We start from the raw sequence: 22,040 nt of genomic DNA, 5'->3' as shown, positions 1-22,040 counted from the left end.
TTAAATATAAAGATATAGAAAACCTAAAAGTAAATGAATGGAAAAGGGTATACCATGCAAACAGGAAGGATAAGGAGGCTGGAGTGGCTATGGCCAACTTAATGTCAGGTAAAATAAATGTAAAGACAAGGACGATTACCAATGATAAAGAAGGACATTTAGTAATGATAAAGGAGTGTTTATGATTTCAATCCTTTTAAATTTGTTGAGATTTGTTTAACAGCCCAGAAGATGGTGTATCTACGAGTATATCATGCATGTTTGAAAAAAAAGTATATTCTGCAGTAGCTGGTTATAATGTTCTATAAATATCAGTTAGGTCAAGGTGATTGAATGTGTTGTTCAATCCTCTGTGTCTTTACTAATTTTTTTTTGAGGGGGGGGCTAGTTTATTTTAAAGGAACCTGGTCCTGTAATGGTTAAACTTTTGGCTGCTAACTAAAAGGTCATTGGTTCAAACCCACCATTGGCTCCTCAGGAGAAAGACCTGGAGATCTGCTCCCATAAAGACTAAACAAAAAAGACTACAGCCTAGGAAACCCTATGGGGCAGTTATGCTCTGTCCCATGAGGTTGCTATGAGGCAGAATTCACTAGGCAGCACACAATAAGAGTTTATTTTATCACTTGCTGAACAACTTGTGGGCTTACTAAGAGGGGTTTGACCTTTCCAGCAATTATAGAAATTCAAATTAAAACAAGGAGATTTACAAAATTAGAAATGTAGATAATAGCAGATGTTTGTGACACTGCAGAGAGGCAGATCCAAAATTACGTATGTTTTTTAAAATAAGCAAAAGTAAGCTGTGCTCATGAAAGAAATGTTGGCCAGACATCCTTTGCAGAGCCGCTATGGTCTCTTGCTTTAACAGTGCTTGAACAGAACCTAGCGCTCGCCCACCTTCCCCCAGCCAGCCACTCCCAGCCAGCCTTCCGCCACCTTCTCACAGCAGTGCCCCTGGATGCCCCAAGGCCCCTACCATTGCTCCAGTGCAATGCAACTGCTGCCTCTCCTCGACTGCCACCATGATGACCACACCCCTCTCCCAGATGTACCAGAACTACAACCAGGACTCAGAGGATACCATCAACCACCAGATCAACCTGGAGCTCTAAACCTCCTATGTCTACTTGTCCAGGTCTCACTACTTCAACTGCTATGATGATGCTTTGGAGATCTTTGCCAAATATTTTCTTCACCAATCTCATGAGGAGAGAGAACATACTGAGAAGCTGATGAAGCTGCAGAACCAATGAGGTGGCTGAATCTTCTTTCAGGATATCAAGAAACCAGACCGTGATGACTGGGAGAGTGGACTGAATACAACGGAGTGTGCGTTACGCTTGGAAAAATGCATGCATCAGTCACTCCTGGAACTGCAGAAGCTGGCCACTGACAAAAACGACACCCATTTGAGACTTCATTGAGACTTATTACCTCAAAGAGCAGGTGAAATTCATCAAAGAATTGGGTGACTACGCAACCAACTTGTGTAAGATGGGGCCCCAGAATCTGACCTGTCAGAGTATCTCGTTGACAAGCACACCCTGGGAGACAGTGATGGAGAGAGCTAAGCTTTAGCCTGGCTTCCCCATAGCCTCAGGGTTGACTTCGGTGGTCACCAAGACAGCGCCTGCATGTTGGGTTCACATGTACCTTTTCTATAAATTGTACCAAAACATCCACTTCCATTCTTTCATTTGTACCATTCCTTCACATTGGAAAAAAAAAAAAAACTCTTATTTTCACATGGCTAAATCTGTTCCTGATGAGGGCAACTTCAGCCACATCTAAGAAGTTGGATAAATGTTACTTCTGGCTTCTGTAGTATGACTTCTGGTGCAGACACACTGAACATTAATCCCCATGGGGGCACAGGGATGAGGCTCAAAGAAAACCAGCTAGGACCTCCCTGAACACCCCTCCCCAACATGGGCAGAACAGAAATAGGCTGCAGAGTCTAAGGGTCATCAGGAGACCCTGCCTGGAGCCTGGAGCAGACCTGACCACTGGATCTTCAACCATATGGGCTTGGGTGTCCCAGACATGCCTTCCTCTGCTGCCAGTCCCATTTGCTTGGTGACCCGAGCCCCAGGGCCCAGAGTAGATCCACTGTTGAAATCAGGGCCCCCCTATATGGGATGTCCCCAGAGACCCTTCCTCACCAGGCCCCCCTCCAAGACTGCTCTGGCTGCCTATTCCAGGAAGCCTTCCCTGGTTGACCTGACTCTGGGTGGTGACACCTCTCCCCTGCACTGCTTCCCCATGTGCCATAAGGCTGGTTGAGGGCCGCAGAAGATGGCTTTTCATCCACTTTGCAGAGGAGGAAATAGAGCCCACAAATGGCTGGCCAAGCCTGCAGAAGAGACGGGTTTTGGGTTTTGGCCAAGGAGAGTGGTTACAACTCTGGAGCTGGGTGCTCTGGGGTCAAGCCCAGTAGTGGGACGTGGACCAGGTCCTGGCCATGGTTGGGGCCCAGCTGCCCACATCTGTGCACCGGTTCCTGGACCGGCTCTTGGTGGAGCTGCCACTGGTGAGCGGGAGGAGGGGGGGCGGGGGGGTACCCAAGGGAGGTTTGTAGGAGGGAGGCTAGGAGCAGCCCCACGTGGCAGAGGTTCTGGGGAGTGGGCCAAGCAGCCCAGGGAGGGGTGGCTGGTGGACCCCCAGTGCACTGGCTCCCGGATCCCAGGCAACCCTCGGCCCTGGTGCCTCCCTGAGTCCATCTGCAAATGGTCTTGGGACCTGTGGGGCTGTCCCTCCCTTGTCCTGCCCAGGCTCCCCCGGCATCCTCTTCCTGGCCTTCCACACCCCAGGATGCCTGGGGCCGGCCACCAGGGCTTCACATCTCAGAAAGCCGTGTGCTTCTTCAGCCCACATATAATGGCCAAGGGGAGGGCCAGGGGGACACTGTCACATGGGGTGGGGAACTGAGGCCTTGCTTTGTACACCCAGGGTGATGCAGCTGTAGACATGCGGGGACCTGGGTGTGGGGGAAAGAAGACTGCCCCAAGAGGTTGCAGCCTGGGAGCTTCAGCATCTCAGAGCAGAGAGCCAGGGCTGGGGATACCAACAGAGTGGAGATGGCCCCTGGGGGGCACCCTGGACCCAGCAGGGCTCCACACAGGGAACAGAATCCAAGTACAGAGAACTCTGAGGGACAGGGAGGCGTGGGAGGCCAGAGAGGAACAGGCTTGCCCTATGGACCCCCAGGAACTCTCCTGCCTCTGCCCCCACCTCCTACCTCCTACAGAAGCTCACTCCCCAGGACCTGGAGGGCCTGCTCAGCGAGAACCTTCTGGAACTATTGAGTATCAAGCACCTCAAGGCTGGGTAGGCCTGGGTGGGGGGTTCACAGCCTGGCCAAGGTAGCAGCCAGGGGGCTGCAAACTTTGGTGCGGACCCCAGACCAGGTGAAGGCCTTCTCAGGCCACCTGAGTGCTGCTGATGATCATTCGGGGGTCTGCATACAAAGAGTGGGTGCGAAGGCTCCTGGGAGGGGTGCCGTTGAGCCCATGGGGCGATGGGGGCCTAAGCAGGATGGACCCCATGTACTGTGGACAGCGAGCACCACACCTCCCCAGGGAGCTCGAACATCAGGCAGACTCTGAAACTCTCTCTGGTGTTTCCTGCAGCCCCTTCCAGCTCTGTAGCAGAGGGGGGACCCTGGAGCTGCAACCCACCCGCATCCTCTGTCTGCTGCTTCTGCCACAATGCCCTCAGCCTTTCTAGATCCCCAAGGGAGGAGGTCACACAGGCCTCCTCATTAACGGCTAATTGAGGTGTGCACCCAGCCACACAGGGGCCCTGCCAGGATTACACCTGTTGACAAGATGTGGTGGCCCCAGAGGACAGGGGCCGGTGTGGATTACGCCATAACGGTTCTCAAATGACTTCGAGCAGTTCCCTACAACGAATAAAACTGGGTCAGTTTCTCTTCACAAAGGTGGTGCCTGCACCTCAGGGCAGGGTGGACCTGGACAAGGGGCTGGGCCGGGAACCAGGGGAAGGGCCAGACCACCACAACAGCCTCCATCACTAAAGGGTGGTCTCTCTCTGGACCCTGGGGACTTGCAGGGATGATGACCTCCCCCAGGGCAGGGCCACCCTAATGAGCTCACTCCTGTTGGTTGAGTCTCTCCCACCGACACACCCACGGGGACCAAAATAGCCCCCTGTGCCATAGAAAGGCCCTCTGGGAACAGATGTGGAAGCTTTGCCCCCCACCCCATGCCTATCCAGAGAGGAGAGACCCCCTCCATGACTGTGAGGGGCCTGGGGCTGATTTGTCCAGAATCTCCTAAGCCTGAGGGCCCTCATGTCGTAAGGAGGCCCCTCGCTGCTGCCCACAAAAACAAACCAAATAGCCCCCAATTTACGACAAGTGTGTGGGCAGGTATAGGACCCAAGACCTGTTTCCATGGGAATGAAAGAGTCCCAGATTCTGGGTGGGTCATCACCATCCCCTTGCTGTGCTGATGATGACTCTGTCCTCTGCAAAAGGCAGCCCTGAGTCTACCTGTCTGTATGTGTACCTGTCTACCTGTCTTGCACGTAGAGATGGCCACCATGTCTTCAGCCTCCTCCGCACACCTACTGCCCTCCTGCAACACTTAATACCAGGTACTGGGAGACAGGAGTGGGGAGCCCCCCAGCAAGCCCTGAAGACTCCGTGGCTACCTGTGTGCTTAGGGTCACTAACAGCCAAGTTTGGGTGGACCTGTGTGTGTGTGGGTAGCCAGTGACTCAGGGCTCTCCACTGGCTGTGGAAACTACTCACGCCTCCTATAACCACGTGAGTCATTGGGGCAGTGAACCCCATTCCTCCTCTCCATTTCTCAGGGTGGGGATGCATCCTCGATGCTTGCTTTGCCACCAGGGCATTTGAAAATGTGACAAATATTTTGCATCATATGACTGTTGTTGTTAGTTGACAGTTGTTAGATTCTGACTCCTGGTGATTCCATGTGTGCAGAATAGAACTGCTCCACAGAGTTTTTAAGGCTGTGACCTTTCCCAAGTAGATCACCAGGCCTGTCTTCTGCGGCACCTCTGGGTGGATTCGAACCATCAACCATACAGCTAGTAGTCAAGTGCTTAGCCATTTGCACCCCTCAGGAACCCATCATATGATTACCCAAAACCAAACCCATTGCCATCAAGTTGATTCCAACTCATAGTGACCCTATAGAACAGAGTAGAACTGCCCCATAGGATTTCCGATGAGAGGCTGGTGGATTCAAACTGCCAACCTCTTGGTTAGCAGCTGAGCTCTTAATCACTGCATCACCAGGGCTCTGATCATATGGTTAGGAAACATTAAATTTTATTTATTTATTCTTTTTATTTTACCTCCCCCCAACCCTGTGCCTGCCTCTCCTGCCCCACCCCTGGTCAGCTTATCTTTCCGAGAGTCCAGTGGCCCCCACCCCAGCTCCACAGTGCAACCTGCCATGCTCATGGCTCTTGGACACATTCTGGGCTATGTCCCCTCTGCTGGTCACAGTGGCTACCACCCTGTTCTACCTGTTCTTCAACGCCAGTTCAGCCCCAAGCCTCATCAGTGTGTGCCCCCCAAAACACACACATTTAGGAGGTGGGCTAGGCCAGGTGAAACTTATCCTAGTATTCACCTGTCCTCCAACCCCTGAGGTTCTCATGAGAACATGGACATGAGGGCTGTCATGAAGTGAATGGCAGCGCCCCTAAAGATACAGCTGTCTGCGACCCCTGAGTGTGACCTTGTTTGGAAAACGGGTCTTGCAGATGTGACTGAGTTATGGAACTTGAGATGAGTTCATCCTGGTTTGGGTTGGCCCTAAGTCCAGTGACAAGTGCCCTTAGAAGAGAAGAGAGAGGAGGAGAAGCCAAGAGACAACAGAGGCAGAGATGGGAGCAATGCTGCCACAAGCCCAGGAACCCCTGGGGCTACCAGGAACTGGAAGAGACAAGGCTGAACCCTCCTCCAGAGTCTTTGGAGGGAGCACGGCCCACCCACACCTCGAATTTGGATTTGTAGCCTCCAGACCGTGAGAGAACAATCTCTCTTCTTTCAAGCCCCTGCTTTGTGGTCTTTTGTTATGGCCAGTCTGGTTGCTCGCTCAGGGCATCTGTCCTCGGGGGTGAGCCTGCACTGTAGTCCACAGTAAGGAGTTTCTTGGCTCTGCAAGCCTCTGAGGAAACGGTGCCAGCAAAGAGGAGGTGGACGCCTTGGAGCCCAAGTGAATTCCGTGTCTAGAGCAGAGGCCGAGGCTAGGGCCCTGTGGAGTCCACAAGAGCGTCCCCTGCTGCTTGCGTCCTCAGCCGGCCCTGTGCCCTCCCCAGCACGTGGAAGCCTCCCGTCAGGGTCAGGCTGGGAGCTGTGCACATGGGAAGCAGGAGGTAAATATTCACTAACGATGATGATGAAACAATTTGTAAAATGTGAATGCAAAGACCCAGGAGGTGTCATGGTTGGCACAAGAGCCTTAGGGTCCCCAAGGAAAGGCTGAGAGTAATAAAAGAGCTGCTGGGGCTGCGGGGTCCCGCCCAAACTCCACCCATTAAGGCCATAAGGAGGACCCTCAGCTCCAGCATTTGGAGCAGATCCAATAGGGCTTTGCGTGAGTGTGTGTGTGTGTGTGTGAGTATGTGAGTGAGAGTATGTGAAGGTGTGACAGTATATATAAGTGTGTGTGTATTATGTGAGCATGTGAGTGTGTGTGTGAGATAGTAAATGGGTGTTATCAGTGTGTGAGTGCAGGTGTGTGTGCGAGTGTGAATGTGAGTGTGTCTGTGGGTGTGTGCAAGTGTATGAGATCAGAAAACCCCTGGTCATATTTTCTGAACAAAATACTGGATGACGATCTCCCGCTGTTACGGATTGAATTGTGCCTCCCAAAAATGTGTTGTAAATCCTAACTCCTATGATGGTTATAATTTACGACACATTTTTGGGGGGTACACAGACCAGGGGGTTTCTGGTCACATACATACACATGCACTCTCACACTCACACACACACGGACTCATACACTAATAGAGCCACTATCTCACACACACTCATATACGCACACCTTCACACACTCTCACTCGCGTGCGCGCACACACACACACACACAAAGCCCAACTGGACCTGCTCCAAATGCCAAAGCTGAGGGTCCTCCTTCTGCCCTTGATGGGTTGAGTTTGGGCAGGGTTATGGAGGCCTGGTGGTGCAGTGGTTAAAAGCTTGGCTGCTAACCAAAAGGTTGGTCATTCAGATCCACCAGTTGCTCCTTGGAAACCCTATGGGACAGTGTAAAAATGGCATGGGGCAGTGTCTGACCTCCTCTAACTTCATGAGGGGGAAGAAGAATCAAGATCAACAGCCCAAAGCTGATTCCTATGAGACAGGGGTTAGGCATACTTTCTCTCTCCGCCATCTTTACCAATTCTGACACCAACTGTCCTTCGCATGGCACTTTCTACTTCTTTGCTGGGTTCAATATTCATTGCAATCGCCACACACAACTCACAGACAATACTCATGATTATGGGGTTTATTAGGAAGTTACAATTCAGGCTCAGGATACAGTTCTTCCATCAAGACAGCCTCTTTCCCGCTGTGCTCACAGGCATGCCTCTCTCTGGCTCTGGGCCTCTGCCCAAAGGCACTCAGCTTTCTTTCTCTGTGGGGAAGCCCACCACGCTGTCTCCTGCTGCCAGGTCTCTGCCACTGTTTCTCGCTACCTTCAGTGTTACAGCTCTCTCTCTCTGTCTCCTGGTTCCAGAAGCTTCTCGGCACAGGGATCCTGGGTCCAAAGGAAGTGCTGGCTCCTGGCTGTTATTCCTCGGTTGTGGTGGGATCTGCTCTTTCCCTGGCCTGGAGTGACTCATTTCAAGCCCAGTGGGGTGCAAAACTGACCAATCCCATTGGTGAGCCACAATTATCTTATTTGCCCAGTCCCACCTAACCACTTGGGTGGGATTTACAAGACCATGGCTAGAAAGGCCACACAAAAGTGATCAAACGGACCGCAGGCAGTTCTACCCTGTCCTATAGGGTCACTGTGAATGGGAATCAACTGGATGGCAACGGGTTTGGTTTTTGGGTTATAGTGGTTATAATCCCATTTGGAAACAGGTTTTCTTTTTTATGTTAATGAGGCAGTATTAGTGTAGGGTGTGTTTTAAATCAATTTCTTTGAGATATAAAAGAACAGATTAAGCCAGCAGAGCTGGGGGAAGATAGGTACCATGCCACATGAAGATACATTACCAAGGAACAGAAGCTCAGAAGAGACGACCTTCCTCTAGAGCAGACAAAGACAGAAAGCCTTCCCCTAGAGCTGGTCCCTGAATTCAGACTTCTAGCCTCCTGTCAAAAAATAAATTTCTGTTTAATACTGTTATAGCAGTACTAGATAACTAAGACACCTGAGTCCCCCTACAGGGACTGAAACTGCTGGGGCTGGGCCCAGATTTGACCCCTGGATTTTTCTAGAAAGTTCCAGGAAAAAATGGTCATTCAGTGCATAACTGAATGTGATAGACACAAAAATTGTTCTGTTCAAAGTCATAAAATTTCACGGGGAAATGGAGTTTGCTCAGACTGCTCCTCGAAATGAAGCAAAAGGGGCCTGGGGACCCTGCGAGGGGCTCCCTAAGGCCAACCAGCATTCCTCATAGGACCTCATGCCCTGCAATGAACCACCAGGGATGGAAGGAATCCCCCTCCCCTTTCTCCCCCAACTTTTCATTTGCTTCAGCGTCCATCACGCCTGAACTTTTCATTCGACGGCAACTGAGTGCCCACTGTATGTCAGGCTGTTCTGGGTTCTGCATCACTGAGCAAAACAAAGCTTGCTGCCTGTGCAAACTCCCCAAGTGTGGTACCTCAGTGCCCACACCTGGCCGAAGGTAAACACTAAAGGAGTGGATAAACTAAGTGGGGATGCCCTCTTTCTGAAGGCAGACAAGCTCTGGCACCCGAGCTGTGGCAGTTTCATCTACCCTGTCCCTGTCCCACCCCGGTGGAGGCAGGAAAGTGCAAACGAATGTGTCCCAGGGACTGGGACGAAAGGCGCCGTCCCCACGCCCGCTAGCAGAAGGTGGTCACCGCCCCAGGACGCCTTGGGCGAGGCACGCATGCGCCGCTAGGGGCGCTTTCCGGCAGCCCGCCTTTTGCGCCGTTTGGCGACACCTGCGCGGGGCAGTAGTGTGGGCGCCATGGCGTCGCCTTTCAGCGGGGCGTTGCAACTCACAGACCTGGATGACTACATCAGGCCGTCGCAGGTGGGCAGGCTCTGGCGGCGGGCGGCGGTGCGCGGGGAGTGGGCCGCGGCTGGCGCGCCGGAAGCTTCCTACTCTGTCTTTCTTTCTCGGTTTCCTCCCCTGAGAAATGGGGTCCGACCCCGGGGACCCAGGCCCGTGCCCCAAGGACTCCAGGGAACCCACTTGTACTCTGGTGGACACAGGTAGCAGCTGGTTATCACGATGCCTTCAAGACCACCAGTGAGGGGAGTACCCCTCCCCCACTCTGGCTGGGTAAACTGAAGCTGTGGGGTGTCAGGTAGTTTGCCGCCAGGGTCACTCGTGGGCGCAGAACCGCCATGCCCACATCTGCGGGAAGATCTCTGCCAGGCCTCAGCTCTCTGAGCTACAGTTCTATTATCTGGAAGTGGACTGTGATGTCCTACCTTGGTTGTGAGGACAAGGCAATGGTCCATGTGAAGCACACAGGGTAAAAAAACCAAAAAACCCGTAGCTCAGTAGACATCGGGGTGTGCGGTGGGCGCTGCATGGGGAGGAAGACAGAAGCCCAACCCTAAAGAGGACCTGCAGTTTTGTGCCTGCCTGCCACCCACCAACAGCCGTAAGGGTCCCAGCTGCAAGGTGCCAGGGGGAGGAGGAAGGGGAGAAGGGGGCTGGGGCTGTGCCCCAGCACTGTGGGCAGGGATGATCCCTGAAGGGCCCCCCGCCAGGCCTTCTGGAGCCAGTCATCTTCAGAAGGGTGGTGGCCAGTGCAGTTCTCTAGTGACAAGAGACGGCAGGAACAGGGAAGGGAGTGACATTCCCCCCCCCCGCCCCCGGCACTGGGCAGGGAGGTGACTTGTAAACGCTGCTGAACAGAGCGCTCCTGCCAAGTTTCCTCTCGGTAGCCAGCATCACCTTCTGGCCCTTCTATCTGTGGACACACCTCCTGTTCATACCTGGGGAGGGCAAGGATCAGGGTTGGCAGGGAGAGTTTTCAGGCGTGGTTGCCACTGGCTGTACTGCTGACTGGCGACCCGCAGAGTGACCTTTGGTGCCTACAGGATGTTAGAAAAGGTGGTCCATGTGAGGATGGGGTGAGTGGCCATAGCGCATAGGACTGTCCTGGCATCCGTGGCTCCGACAGGGCCTCAGGCAGCCAGCCTTTAGGAGACCCTCTTCCCAGGGGCCTCCGTCTTCTCAGGCCTGGCATGGCATGGGGTCTCCTCCCGGCTCAGGACTGCATCAAGCCCATAAAGGTGGACAAGAGGCTGGGGAGTGGTGTAGCCAAGATCCACATCGAGGACGACGGGAGTTACTTCCAAGTGAGCCAAGTAAGATGTTCTGCTTGGAGTATCAGAAACATTTCCTCTGCTTTGTTCTTCACTGAGGTGATGCCGAGTCTCCCTGTGTGTGAGGGATTGGACCCAGGGCCACTGGGGCAGGGGCCCAGACTGAATAACAGGTCCGATGTGCCTTGTAGGGGGTTTTTTTCTCTGCAAGGACAGCAGTTCCTGCCTCCCTCTCTCAGAGCTCTAGTCTTGTAGATTCTCCAGCTCAGATCTCTCATCTCGAGCTGGGCTCCCTCTTTCCTGGGCTCTCCCTGTCCTCTGCAGGCCAGGGGGACGCAGAAGTTGGAGAAAGCAAAGATCTCACTGAACGACTGCCTGGCATGCAGTGGCTGCGTCACCTCAGCAGAGAGCGTGCTCATCATCCAGCAGAGCCATGAAGAACTCCGGAAGATTCTAAATGCTAATAAGGTGGGCGGTGAGTGGGCTGAGAGACCCTTTCAACCTGAGATCCACCAACATTTTGTCATTCATTTGTCAAGATGAGGGTGTGTGGGCATTCTTCTTAGTGAGTTACCTGCCAGCATTCTCCGACACCGAAAGAGCCAGGCCTCAAACTTTTGGTTGTGAAGTCTGTGTAGAACTGACTGCCCAACCAAGCTAACGCCCATGCTCTCCAGAGCCAGGCGCCCAGCTCTCCAGCCATCTCGTCAGCATTCAAGAGTAGATGGCATCCCACCTTGCTGCATTAACACTGTAACAGGTAAAAGGTGGATGCAGCCTGTCTTAGTTATCTAGTGCTGCTAGAACAGAAATACCACAAGTGGATGGCTTTAACAAAGAGAAGTTGATTCCCTCACAGTCCAGTAGGCTAGAAGTCCAAATTCAGGGCGCCAGCTCCAGGGGAAGGCTTTCTCTCTCTGTTGGCTCTGGAGGAAAGTCCTTGTCATCAGTCTTTCCTTGGTCTGGGAGCATCTCAGTGCAGGAACCTCAGGTCCAAAGGCCACGCTGTGCTCCCAGTGCTACTTTCTTGGTGGTAGTATGAGGTCCCCATGTCTCTCTGCCCGCTTCTGTCTTTTATATCTCAAAAGAGTTTGGCTTAAGATACTACTTAATCTTATAGATCTCATCAGTATAATTGCTGCTAATGCATCTTATTTCATCATAGTGATAGGATTTACACAACATAGGGAAATCACATAAGATGGTGGACAGTCACTTAAAATAGTGGACAGTCATACAATGCTGAGAATCATGGCCCAGGTAAGTTGACAGATATTTTTGGGGGACACAATTCAATCCATGACATAGCCTGTCAGCAGATGATGGCTAACCAAATCTGTGGTCCATCCACACAGTGAAATACCAGAAATTAAGTCCTGATGCATGCCACAATGTGGGTGAACCTTGGAAACATGATGTTCAGTGACAGAAGCCAGACACCGAAGGGCAAATGTTGTGTAAAAAAAAAAAAAACATCGCTGTCAAGTCAATTCCGACTCAAATGATCCTATAGGACAGAGTCAAGCTGACCCATAGAAGTTCCGAGGAATGGCTTGTGGGTTTGAACTGCTGACCTTTTGGTTAGCAGCCGTAGCTCTTAACCTCTGCCCACTTACATAAAGGCAAATGCATAGAGACTAAAGTTTATTAGTGGTTACCAGGGGCTAGATGGAGGAGAGAATGGGGGTATTGCTAAAGCAGTACAGAGTTTTTGATAAGAGAGATGAAAAATTTGGAAACGGTTAATGGTGATGGTTGCTCTACATCGTGAACATAATTTAGATCACTGAATTGTACACGTAAAAATGGTAAATATTTTTTTATATATGTTTTACCACAATAAAAAAAGCAATATATACACATATCTATGTAAAACCCAGAGGTCGGCGGCTCAAACCCTCCAGGCGCTTTTTGGGAGAAAGATGTGTCACTCTCCTTCTGTTAAAAAAAGAAAAATCCGGAGAATATGGCCCCTGGACACCCTTTTAACTCTGTACTGAAGTCACTCCTGAGCTTCACCCTTCAGCCAAAGATTAGCTAGGTCCATAAAACAAAGCGAGACTAAATAGGCACACCAGCTCAAGGGCAAGGATGAGAAGGCAGGAGGGCACAGGAAAGCTGTTAATGGGGAACCCAGGGTTGAGAAGGGCAGAGTGTGGACACATCATGTGGTTAGCTACCAATGTCAAAAGACAATGTGTATTAACTGTTTAATGAGAAAGTAATTTGCTCTGTAAATCTTTCATCTAAAGTACAATAAAAAAATTCTTTTTTAAAGCTTACAGTCTAGGAAACCCTATGGGGCAGTTCTCTATTCTACAGGGTCCCTGTGAGTCAGAATTTACTTGACGGTAGTGGGTAAGTGTAAGTATACGTAAAGTTAAGCGCGCCCTCCTTGCCTTCCAGGTGGCGGTGCCCGACCAGCAGAAGCTGGTTGTCATCTCAGTCTCCCCACAGTCCGTGGCTTCATTAGCTGCGAGATTTCAGCTAAATCCTACAGACACCTCCAGGAAGTTAACTTCGTTCTTTAAAAAGATAGGTGGGTGGGTGCTGCCATGTGGGAGGCAGGGGCCCGTGCCACCATGCTGACTCTTCACGCATGTCTGAACTTGATGCTCTGGGAGCACTTTGTTCTGGGCGTGGCTTCTGACCCTAGTGACAGCTCTGCATGAGCAAGGCCACGGGGGCCAACTCTGGGGTGCAAGTCTGGACTCACCACACCTCGTATTGTTTTCTCATGATCACCGCAGCACCTGTTACCTGTCTGGCCCAGACCGACTGGGGTTGGACTCTGTCCCCAGGCTATGGGGAGGGGCATTGAGTGGACACCCCTTGTAGACTGATGTCTGGGCTCTGTGCAGGGTGTAGCCCAGCCCCCTAGAGGGACCTCTGACCTCAGACAGGGACACCCACAGTCACTCGCGGGCTCTTGGGCAGCACCATGGTCACTGTCCACAGCATGGTGTGCCATGTGACCACCACAGACACACTGAGGGTCTTTGGTGGCATGGTTCCAGTCGGGGCCCCACCGTGGGTATCCTCCTGGGTTGAGCTGGCTGTTGCTTCTAGGGGTGCACTACGTGTTTGACACTGCCTTCTCACGGAACTTCAGCCTTCTTGAGAGCCAGCGTGAGTTCGTGCAGCGGTTCCAGAGCCAGGCCAACTCTGGACAGGCCCTGCCCGTGCTGGCTTCCGCCTGCCCAGGTGCGCTGGGCCATGTGTCTCTGGATTGTTGCAGTTTGTGAGCTGGCATCAAGTCGTCCCTGAACTCGTGGCGAGCTGTGTGTTACGGTGTAGAGCTGCTCTGTAGGATTTCCTCAGCTGTGACCCTCATGGATGTACAGGCCTTCCTTCCTTGGCACTGCTGGGTGGGATTAAACTGTTGCCCTTTAGTTTAGCAGGCAATCGCAAACCACGTGCACCACCCAGCCTCCTGGTCTTTGTGCTACTACAGGTAGCTAAAAGTTAAAGGTGAAGTTAAAGTCTGAAGTGGTGTCAACAGCTCAAAACAGGCATAGGAGTGGCAGGAGGCATAGGGTTCTGTAGAAACGGGTCAGAAGTCTGGCCCAGAGTATCCCTCAGGAGGAGGAGCCTGCCTGGAGGTCCGCCTTTGGGTCATTTTCACTTACAAGGAGTCCTGGTGGTACAGTAGTTAAGCACGTGCCCGCTAACCAGAATGTTGGCAGTTCAAATACGCCAGTTGCTCTGTGGAGAAAGGGGTGGCAATCTGATTCTGTAAAGATGTACTGCCTTGGAAAACCTATGAGATAGTTCTACTCTGCCCTGTAGGGTTGCTATGAGTTGGAATCAACTTGACAGCAGTGGGTTTTGGGTGCGGGTGGTGCCCCTGTGAGCTGCTAAAAACATACCTCCAGGTGATGAGAGAACAGAGTGTTTCTCTGTGAGGTCAACCCCCTGACGCATGGCCCGCCCCCGAATTGTCAGTCACTTCTTGGCAGTGAGAGGTAGTTGGCACCAGCTCCCTCACTGCGCCCCTTCTGCTCCTGTTGGCCCAGGCTGGATCTGCTATGCTGAGAAGACCCACGGCAGCTTCCTTCTCCCACATCTCAGCACTGTCCGGTCCCCACAGCAGGTCATGGGCGCCCTGGTCAAGGACTTCTTCGCCCAGCAGCAGGTGACAGAGCCGGGTGTGCAGCCACCGTGAATGGTGGTGGCCACATCAGTCACTGTGAGACTGTGGGAGAGGTGCTGCATCCTAGCCAGTGGCCACATGGGGTCCCGCAGACATGCAGAAGTGGTACAGTTCAGTAGCAGCAAATGTTCTGCCACCCCCATCCCTTGACACTTGATCTTCTGCTGCCCAGTGCTCCACCTGTCACCAGAGGACCAGCTCCAGGCGTGTCCCACACTCGGTGGCAGGCCAGGCACTCGGTTCAGGGAGCGGGAGGTGGAGGCCATGTGTCAGCGACACCCACCCCACAGGGTAGGCGGCTTATGAGGGCACCCAGCACAGGTTGGGGAGGAGGAGGAGGAAAGCCAAGCAGGGACTGCTGATCACAGCTGCTGCGCCTGCTTTCTCCCCTCTGTCCAGACATGAGTGGACGTCTCCCTGAGTCTTTCTTGCCTGGCCTCCTGGTTCCTTCCAGGGTGGCATGATGTCTGAGCCACACTGAAGGCCCTGCTTACTCTGCAAGGGTCAGCCCATCTGTGATTGGCCCACATCTGCAGGTGGTCCTTCTTCTGGAGTGATGAGCCCAGGCCCTGTAGTGCCCGCTGATAAATGCAAGATTGCTAGGAGAGGTTTCGGAGGAATGGCTGGGGCTGTCCCAATGCAGTGCATGTTGATCTGTTATGGGGCATGTCAGCCCCCATGTGGGGCATGTTGGCACAGCATGGGGTGTTGTCAGCCCCTGTGTAGGGCATTTTGGCCCCTGAACCATGAGCAACTCTGTGTCTGTGTCCCCATGTAGCACCTGACCCCTGACCGTCTCTACCATGTGACGGTGATGCCCTGCTATGACAAGAAGCTCGAGGCGTCCAGACCTGATTTCTTCAACCAAGAGTTCCAAACACGTGATGTTGACTGTGTCATCACAACAGGTGCGGTTGCACTGCCTATGGGTCCCAGAGCCCAGGCACAGGCCCTGAGGGAGCCCCAGGGTAGGGGAGCAGGCCAGACCAAGGGTCCTCCTCTGTCTGCCTGTGGAGCCAGGTCAGCTGTCACCAGTCAAGCCCCATCCTGGAGACCTGCCTGGATGGCACACTGTCAACGGCTCTGTGGTGGGATGGTGAAGGCTCTAAAGCCCAGCAGCATTTCTCTGCCAGTCAGCACCTGTTGTTGCTAGGTGCTGTCAAGTCAATTCTGACTCACAGTGACCCTGCGTGACAGAGTAGAACTGCCATATAGGGTTTTCTAGGCTGTAGTCTTCATGGGAGCAGATCAGGTCTTTTTCCCGGATCCACTGGGTGGGTTCAAATCGCCTACCTTTCAGTTAGTAGTTGAGTGCTTAGCCGTTGTGCCATTACCAGGGTTTCTGGGTCAGCATATAGAGTCCCTGTACACGAACAGCCTCACAGAGCCCCACCATCCCTTCAGAAATGGAAAGAACACAAAAATAAATTGCCACAGGGAGGCCGGACAGACTTGGAAGTCCCCTGCCTCTCCCGTGGAGACACAGGAGGGTGGGCTATGTATCTAAAAAAAAAAATTGTATCTAGGAGTGGCAATTCTTGCCCCCGGCTGGGTCCTCCACCCACCAGCCCAGGAGGCACATGGGGCCATTGAAGGCAGATGGCAGATGTGGGGGTGGGTGCCAGATGGCAGATGTGGGGGTGGGTGCCCCTGGACGGTGAGTGCTGGCCAAGTGCTGAGAGTCCAGTGGAGCATCTGGTTTATCCTAGGGGAGATGTTCAAGCTGCTGGAGGAGGAAGGGGTCTCATTCCCAGACCTGGAGCCAGCCCCCCTAGATGTTCTGTGAGTCCTGGTGTACCTGACATTGGGCCACAGATGGCTAGGAGGGTTTATTGTGGCTTTAGCCGCTGCCTGTGGGGTGGCGGGTGGGGGAGGGGGGCGGGGATCCATGCCTCCATGCCTGTCAGGGTCCACAGCGTGAACGTACCTGAGGTAATCAGAGCTGAGGCTGGCCTAGCCCAGCTCTGTGCCCTGAGCACAGTGGACTGGGGCAAGGGGACAGTCCTGTACCCCAGGGTCCTTCCCCTCCTTCCAACCATGCACCCCCACAATCCCCCCCCACCCCCCCACTGGGCATGAGCCATACTCTCTGTGTAAGAAACCATGTGTGAAGTCTCAATTCCACCCTGACAAGTGTGGTCAGAGACCACTGGCCTGGCCCGCAGCCACTGCCCTGCTCAGAATTTGTTTGGGACATGCGGTGTGGGGGCAGGTGTTGGGGAATTGTGGCACTCTCTGATCATTCCTCCAAGGGGTGGGGCCGTGCCAACTGTGCCCCAGACCCTTACTGGTCATGGCCAGGCCTGGCTCCCCAACATGGGGGTGGGCAGCAGGCTGCAGGCAGCTCCCCAGAGAATGTAAATCATACAGGTCCTGAGGAGGGGCTTGAGTCCTGAGAAGAGCCCATGTTCTACAGTCCAGCTCCCCTACGCTGCTCCAAGACCCCTCCCAGCTCGCTCTGCAGTCCAGCCTTGGGGCTGCTCTTGTGGAGTCTCCTTCCTCAGACCTGGGAGTGGAAGCCCTTCCCCCAACCCACAGCACTGCCCTGGTCAAAGGCAGGTGGGCTAGAGGGCCCTCAGCAGCAGGCCTCTCCTAGGGGCCACCTGGCAGCCCTTCTGCCCAGACCCATCCCCATGCCGTACTGACCACCCCCTTTCTTAGGTCGAGCTGTGCATCTGCCGAGGAGCCTACCAGCCATCGGGGTGGGGGCTCCGGGGGCTACCTGGAGCATGTGTTCAGGCATGCAGCCTGGGAACTCTTTGGAATCCATGTGGCTGAGGTCACCTACAAGCCCCTGAGGTCAGTGGAGCAGCCGAGAACTGGGCTCCAGGGGCTACATCTATGGCAGTCTCAGCCCCTGGTCCTTCGCTTAGCTGGGCTTATGCAGGCATTTGGCACAAGCAGGGCTCCCCCTCCCAGCCCTGTAGCTCAGTCTCCCCATCATGGGGGCTGTGTGCAGCATGGGAGGCATCTTCACAGAGGGGCTGAGGCACCTTATCACTGTCCTTGAGGAGGGAAGGAGGGGAATGTCCCTTTCAAATGAGGAGGCCGTGGTTGGGGTTAGGCAGTGTGTCCTACCCCCATCACACCCTGCTTGAGGGAGAACAAGGATGGCAGTCTTGCAGTCAAGACCAGACATCTGGCCACAGGGTGTCCTCCTAAGCCCCCAGGCCTCCTGTGGAAGCGTCACAGCCAACCAGCTCTGTACCTTCAGGAACAAGGACTTCCAGGAGGTGACCTTGGAGCGGGACGGCCAGGTCCTGCTGCACTTCGCCACTGCCTATGGCTTCCGTAACATCCAGAACCTGGTACAGAAGCTGAGGCGTGGGCGCTGCCCATACCACTACGTGGAGGTCATGGCCTGCCCCTCAGGTAGCATGTGGCCTCTGGGGGCAGGAATGGAGCAGGCCAGGTGGGCGGCTGATCAGGAGAGCTGGTGTGGGGAGGAAGCCATGGGTTTTGTCCCTGTGCATCACCCCACCACCATGCCCATCCCACTCTCCCTAACCCCCACAGGCTGCTTGAATGGCGGTGGGCAGCTCAGGGCCCTGGATGGGCGCAGCAAGGAGCTGCTGCAGCAGGTGGAGCGGCTGTATGGGGAAGTCAGGACACAGGAGCCCAGAGATGTGCCAGGGGTCCAGAAGCTGTACAGGCACTGGCTGCAGGGCGAGGGCTCAAACAGGGCTGGCCACCTGCTGTATACACAGTACCACGCTGTGGAGAAGGCCAGCTTCGGCTTCAGCATCAAGTGGTAGGGGCTTTGGTTTGCCTGGCCTGGCATGGAGTGTACACGAGCACGAGCTTGGGGCTCCAGGGCCTCTGCCTCAAGACACAACGGGACAAACTGGGACATGTGGGAACAGGACTCTGGCTGGAACCTGCCTCTGGCAAGCTTCAACCCTCAGGCCCACACTGAGGCACTGTGCCCCGGGGGGCCCACTAGGGCTCAGTCAGAAGGCGAGAGCTGACTCCCATGCCCACAGCAAGGCTCCAGAAACTTGCGATGGCTCGGGCTGTCGCCAGCCTCCCTCACTCTTCCCTAACATGAAGGGAACTTAAAATTTCTAGAGTCATTTTCTGAAGCCACGGTCTGGGAGTTGTGCCCAGCATGGGGAACCCACTGAACAGGCAAGAGGTGCCCACCTGAGCCACACCTAGCATGGGGTTGCATGCCTGCTGGCCTGGAATCTAGAGATGGGCCACACACCGAGGCTGCAGCAGGCCCGGGGCTCGGCCCGCATGCACAGTGGGGTGCAAGGAGCCTGGTGGTATAGCAATGGCTCCTCTGCAGTCCCAAGCCAGGCCTTCCATCCACAGATGGCATGGGGGGATGCCAGACTGTCTCTGCCCACACCGGGCCAGTCTTACCATGAGGCTTACTCCCAATAAAGGGATGTGCATGTCCTAAAGCATCTCTAAGACATGGTCTGTGTCCTGAGAGCATCTGCTAGAGTGAAGACAAGGTCTTTTCAAAGCTTTATTTGGGTCCAGAAGTCCAGTACCCGGTACAGCTAGTTCCAGGACCCACAGGGCACGGCGTCCCCAGGTCCCACACGCACCCCACAGCAGACACTGCAAGTCTACCTGGCTGGTGGAGTCCACGCAGATACATGGGACAAGCAGTCTCTGCTGGCCTCTGGGGGCAGACAAGGTTGCCAGAGGTTTCGGCGTCCCCACACAGCCTAGTTGGCTGAGTCACTGCAGGAAGACGGGACATGGCATGAGCCCCGGCCCAGCCCCAGGCTCACTTCTCAGGGGACAGGCAGGAAACCCACTGAAGCACCAGGAGGGCCTGTGCTTGTAGCTGCAGTGACTCTGGCTGCTCAGATGCGCTGTTCAGGTGCCTCCCGGCACAGGGCCTGCAGGACCTCTGCCGGCACCGTGTCTTCCCTGCAGGGAGGGGGCCCCTGTTGTCCAGATGACGGCAGTGCCCTGAGCACACTGGTATTCACACCACTGTGGGTACGTGGGCCTCACCTTTTTTCTGGGATGATGGTCCCAGTCACAGCTAGGGCAGAAGAGGGCAGGGCACAGGACAGAGCCCAAGGAGTGGCTAGGGCAGCCACGTGGCGGTTAGTCCTACAGGCTGCCCCTTGCACCCAGGGGGCCCTGGGTGAGGTGGTGGTGTACCTCTGCCCTGAGCCCCACCCACCACCCAGGGTTAGCTACAGAGACTCCCCCAGGTGCCCTCCCCCCCCCCACTCCAACTCCAGACTCCAGGCAGCACACTCCTGCCCTAAGCACATCCATGGCCAGCCCAGCCACAGAGCTGACCCCCAGCCCTGGCCACAGAGGGCTGCATACCTTGGCCCAGGACAGCTTGGCTCTCACATGGTCATTGCTGGGCCCCACCTGTGTAAACACCATGGTGTTCAGTAGGTGGCCGAAGGGCACCTTCTCACACTGTTGGCTCCTCTACCTGTCCTGCCTCCCCACAAGGGGCCATCGCGTCCATCCATCTGCACCCCTGGCACGGGCCGGCAGGGAGTTCAGACTCTCCTAGGAGTAGGGCCGGAACAGGCCTTTGGCGTTTCGAGAGGCATGTGCCACTCGGTGTCTCAGCCAGGCTCTGGTATATTTGCTGAGCGGTCCTCTTCAGGCACAGGCCACAGCCAGCCACCCTGGGGACGGAGAGCTGGCAGGCCCAGACACCCCATAAGAAGTAGCTCCTGTGGCCTGGCATCAGGAGGCAGCACATGTGGATGGCCCCCAAACTGCACTGTTTGGAGAGGGGTGTGAGGTGGACATCCTGGGCAGCTTCCACCCCCGGCCAGGTGCATCGTAACCCACAGCTCCTGGCCATGTGCCAGCCTGTGGGTCAGCGTGCAGACTGGCACTTGTTGGTGCCCAGCACAGCTAGTCCGGACTACAGCTCCACGTTGCCCTGCGTGTGGTCCCTGGGAGCAGGCAGGAGTGGGCCATACCAGAGGCAGGGGCGACTGGGGGCGGAACCCTTGTGTTCAGCCCACCAGCCCTCACCAGAGGTGGTGGGTGGTCAGCACAATGGTCAGGGACATCCCTTCCTGGCCCACGATCTCCTCCAGCAGCTGAAAGGAACAGGTGTTAGGGAGCTACGGGCTGCCAGTTTGGAGCTGCCTCCCATATCAGGATGCCGGGTACAACAAAACACAGCACCCCAGGTAGGCCTGGCCCTAGGGCAGCACCTGGGTGGGTGAGGAAGCCAGCAAACAATTACTGAGCACCCGGTGTGTCCAGGATGGGTTAGGCACCACGGAAAAGGCCAAGAAGAGGCCAGAGGCAGCCCCACCTTTTGGGAGACCCGAGATAATCAAGGAACCCCAAATGACCATGAACAGAGAAGAGTATGGGGGAGGGTCTGCTCCAGCCGGTGAGGCTGGGGAGCCCCTCCGAGGGGTGTAGGGCAAGGGGGTCTGCCTGCCAGGCTGTCCCCAGGCAGCCTTGACCTCAGCGTGCTCCCCACCGCCCCCCACGGCCCATCCTCACCCTCTTGGGCACAGCCACAGTCTCCCACGTGTGCTCCGCGATGACTAGGTACATACAGTTCTCCAGCACGAGGATGACCTTAACCTTCGTGGTCGCTGAAACTGTGTCCAGGGGAGCCAGGATTTGGAGACACGGGCGTGGGGTAGAGACACGTCCCGATGAGGATGACAGTAGGTAAAGGCCAGGAGGCAGGGCACTCGGTGACAGACCGTCGGCACGGCAGCTCAGAGCGCCCAGAGGCCGCCCAGAGTTACCTGCCTGTGACATCAAAAGAGGCCCAGCCTTCTGACTCCCTTCTTGAGGGTGACATCTCCTCTTCCAGACTCTAAATAGGGCCGTTCGAGGGCCGGAATCGGCCCACACACATTCAGGCCAGAAGAGCTTCCCGAAGGACCCACGTGGCATCCCACACTCCAGGCGCGCGCGAGCAGACCAGCAGGTGCAGGAAGCCAGCCCCTTGTCACCTAGGCCCCTCTCACCCTCAGACCCCACCCCTGTATTACAGGCCGCCTTCTCTAGTGAGCCTCGCCGCCGCCACTCAGAGAGTTTTCCCACGCCAGCCCACTCCCTGGCCTCGCGCCGTTCAGGCCCCGCCTTCCTCCCACCCCAGGCCCCTCCCTCTCCGCGGCGGCGCGACCCCGACCCAGACCGCCCCCTCCCCACAACCCCCTCCCCTGCTGTGGTTGAGCTGGCCGGGGTTACACAGAGGCCTGAAGGACGGGTGGAGGAGGCGAGGACGCCGGTCACTGGGCTAGACGGAGAGCGCCGCTCCGCCCGCCTGGCCCGGCACTTGCGTGACTTGGGGCCGAAGGGAGGGCGCGGGCGCGGCGGGGAAGGCGCGTTGACTCTACCCTGAGCGCTCCGCAGCCGCCAGACCCGGAGCTGGACACCTCCTCCGGTAAGCCCTCCTGGCGCCCACA

General features: G+C 55.2%; 2 protein-coding genes and 1 pseudogene across 5 annotated transcripts; 2 read left to right on the top strand and 1 right to left on the bottom strand.

The window, feature by feature from the left end:
- Positions 1-1,574, top strand: LOC100672837 (ferritin heavy chain-like; annotated as a pseudogene).
- A 7,570-nt stretch (positions 1,575-9,144) lies between these two features.
- Positions 9,145-19,067, top strand: CIAO3 (cytosolic iron-sulfur assembly component 3). Of its 4 annotated transcripts, none has more exons than XM_010597445.3 (11): positions 9,145-9,252; positions 10,449-10,544; positions 10,827-10,970; positions 12,909-13,041; positions 13,572-13,706; positions 14,519-14,637; positions 15,434-15,563; positions 16,365-16,437; positions 17,317-17,454; positions 17,870-18,067; positions 18,172-19,067. In XM_010597445.3, the coding sequence occupies exons 1-11, from the start codon at positions 9,187-9,189 to the stop codon at positions 18,569-18,571; spliced, it is 1,632 nt and encodes a 543-aa protein (XP_010595747.1). In that variant the 5' UTR covers positions 9,145-9,186; the 3' UTR covers positions 18,572-19,067. The 4 variants fall into 4 exon arrangements, with proteins under 4 accessions (XP_010595747.1, XP_003417836.1, XP_064151376.1 ...); XM_003417788.4 differs by having other exon boundaries at positions 17,870-18,027; positions 18,172-18,533; XM_023557566.2 differs by having other exon boundaries at positions 9,173-9,252; positions 10,397-10,544; positions 17,870-18,027; positions 18,172-18,533.
- Positions 19,068-19,863: 796 nt separating this feature from the next.
- On the bottom strand, positions 19,864-21,729 carry HAGHL (hydroxyacylglutathione hydrolase like). Its single transcript, XM_023557567.2, is given in 5 exon segments — positions 19,864-20,369; positions 20,446-20,489; positions 20,492-20,552; positions 20,635-20,702; positions 21,121-21,729. Coding segments are annotated over 5 exon segments (894 nt in total). The 5' UTR covers positions 21,526-21,729; the 3' UTR covers positions 19,864-20,053.
- Between the last annotated feature and the right edge of the window lie 311 nt (positions 21,730-22,040).

The sequence above is a fragment of the Loxodonta africana genome, chromosome 12, assembly GCF_030014295.1.
Source record: "Loxodonta africana isolate mLoxAfr1 chromosome 12, mLoxAfr1.hap2, whole genome shotgun sequence".
Lineage (NCBI taxonomy): Eukaryota > Metazoa > Chordata > Mammalia > Proboscidea > Elephantidae > Loxodonta > Loxodonta africana.
Note: the sequence above shows the minus strand (reverse complement) of the source record. Positions and strands in the feature narration are given on the sequence as shown.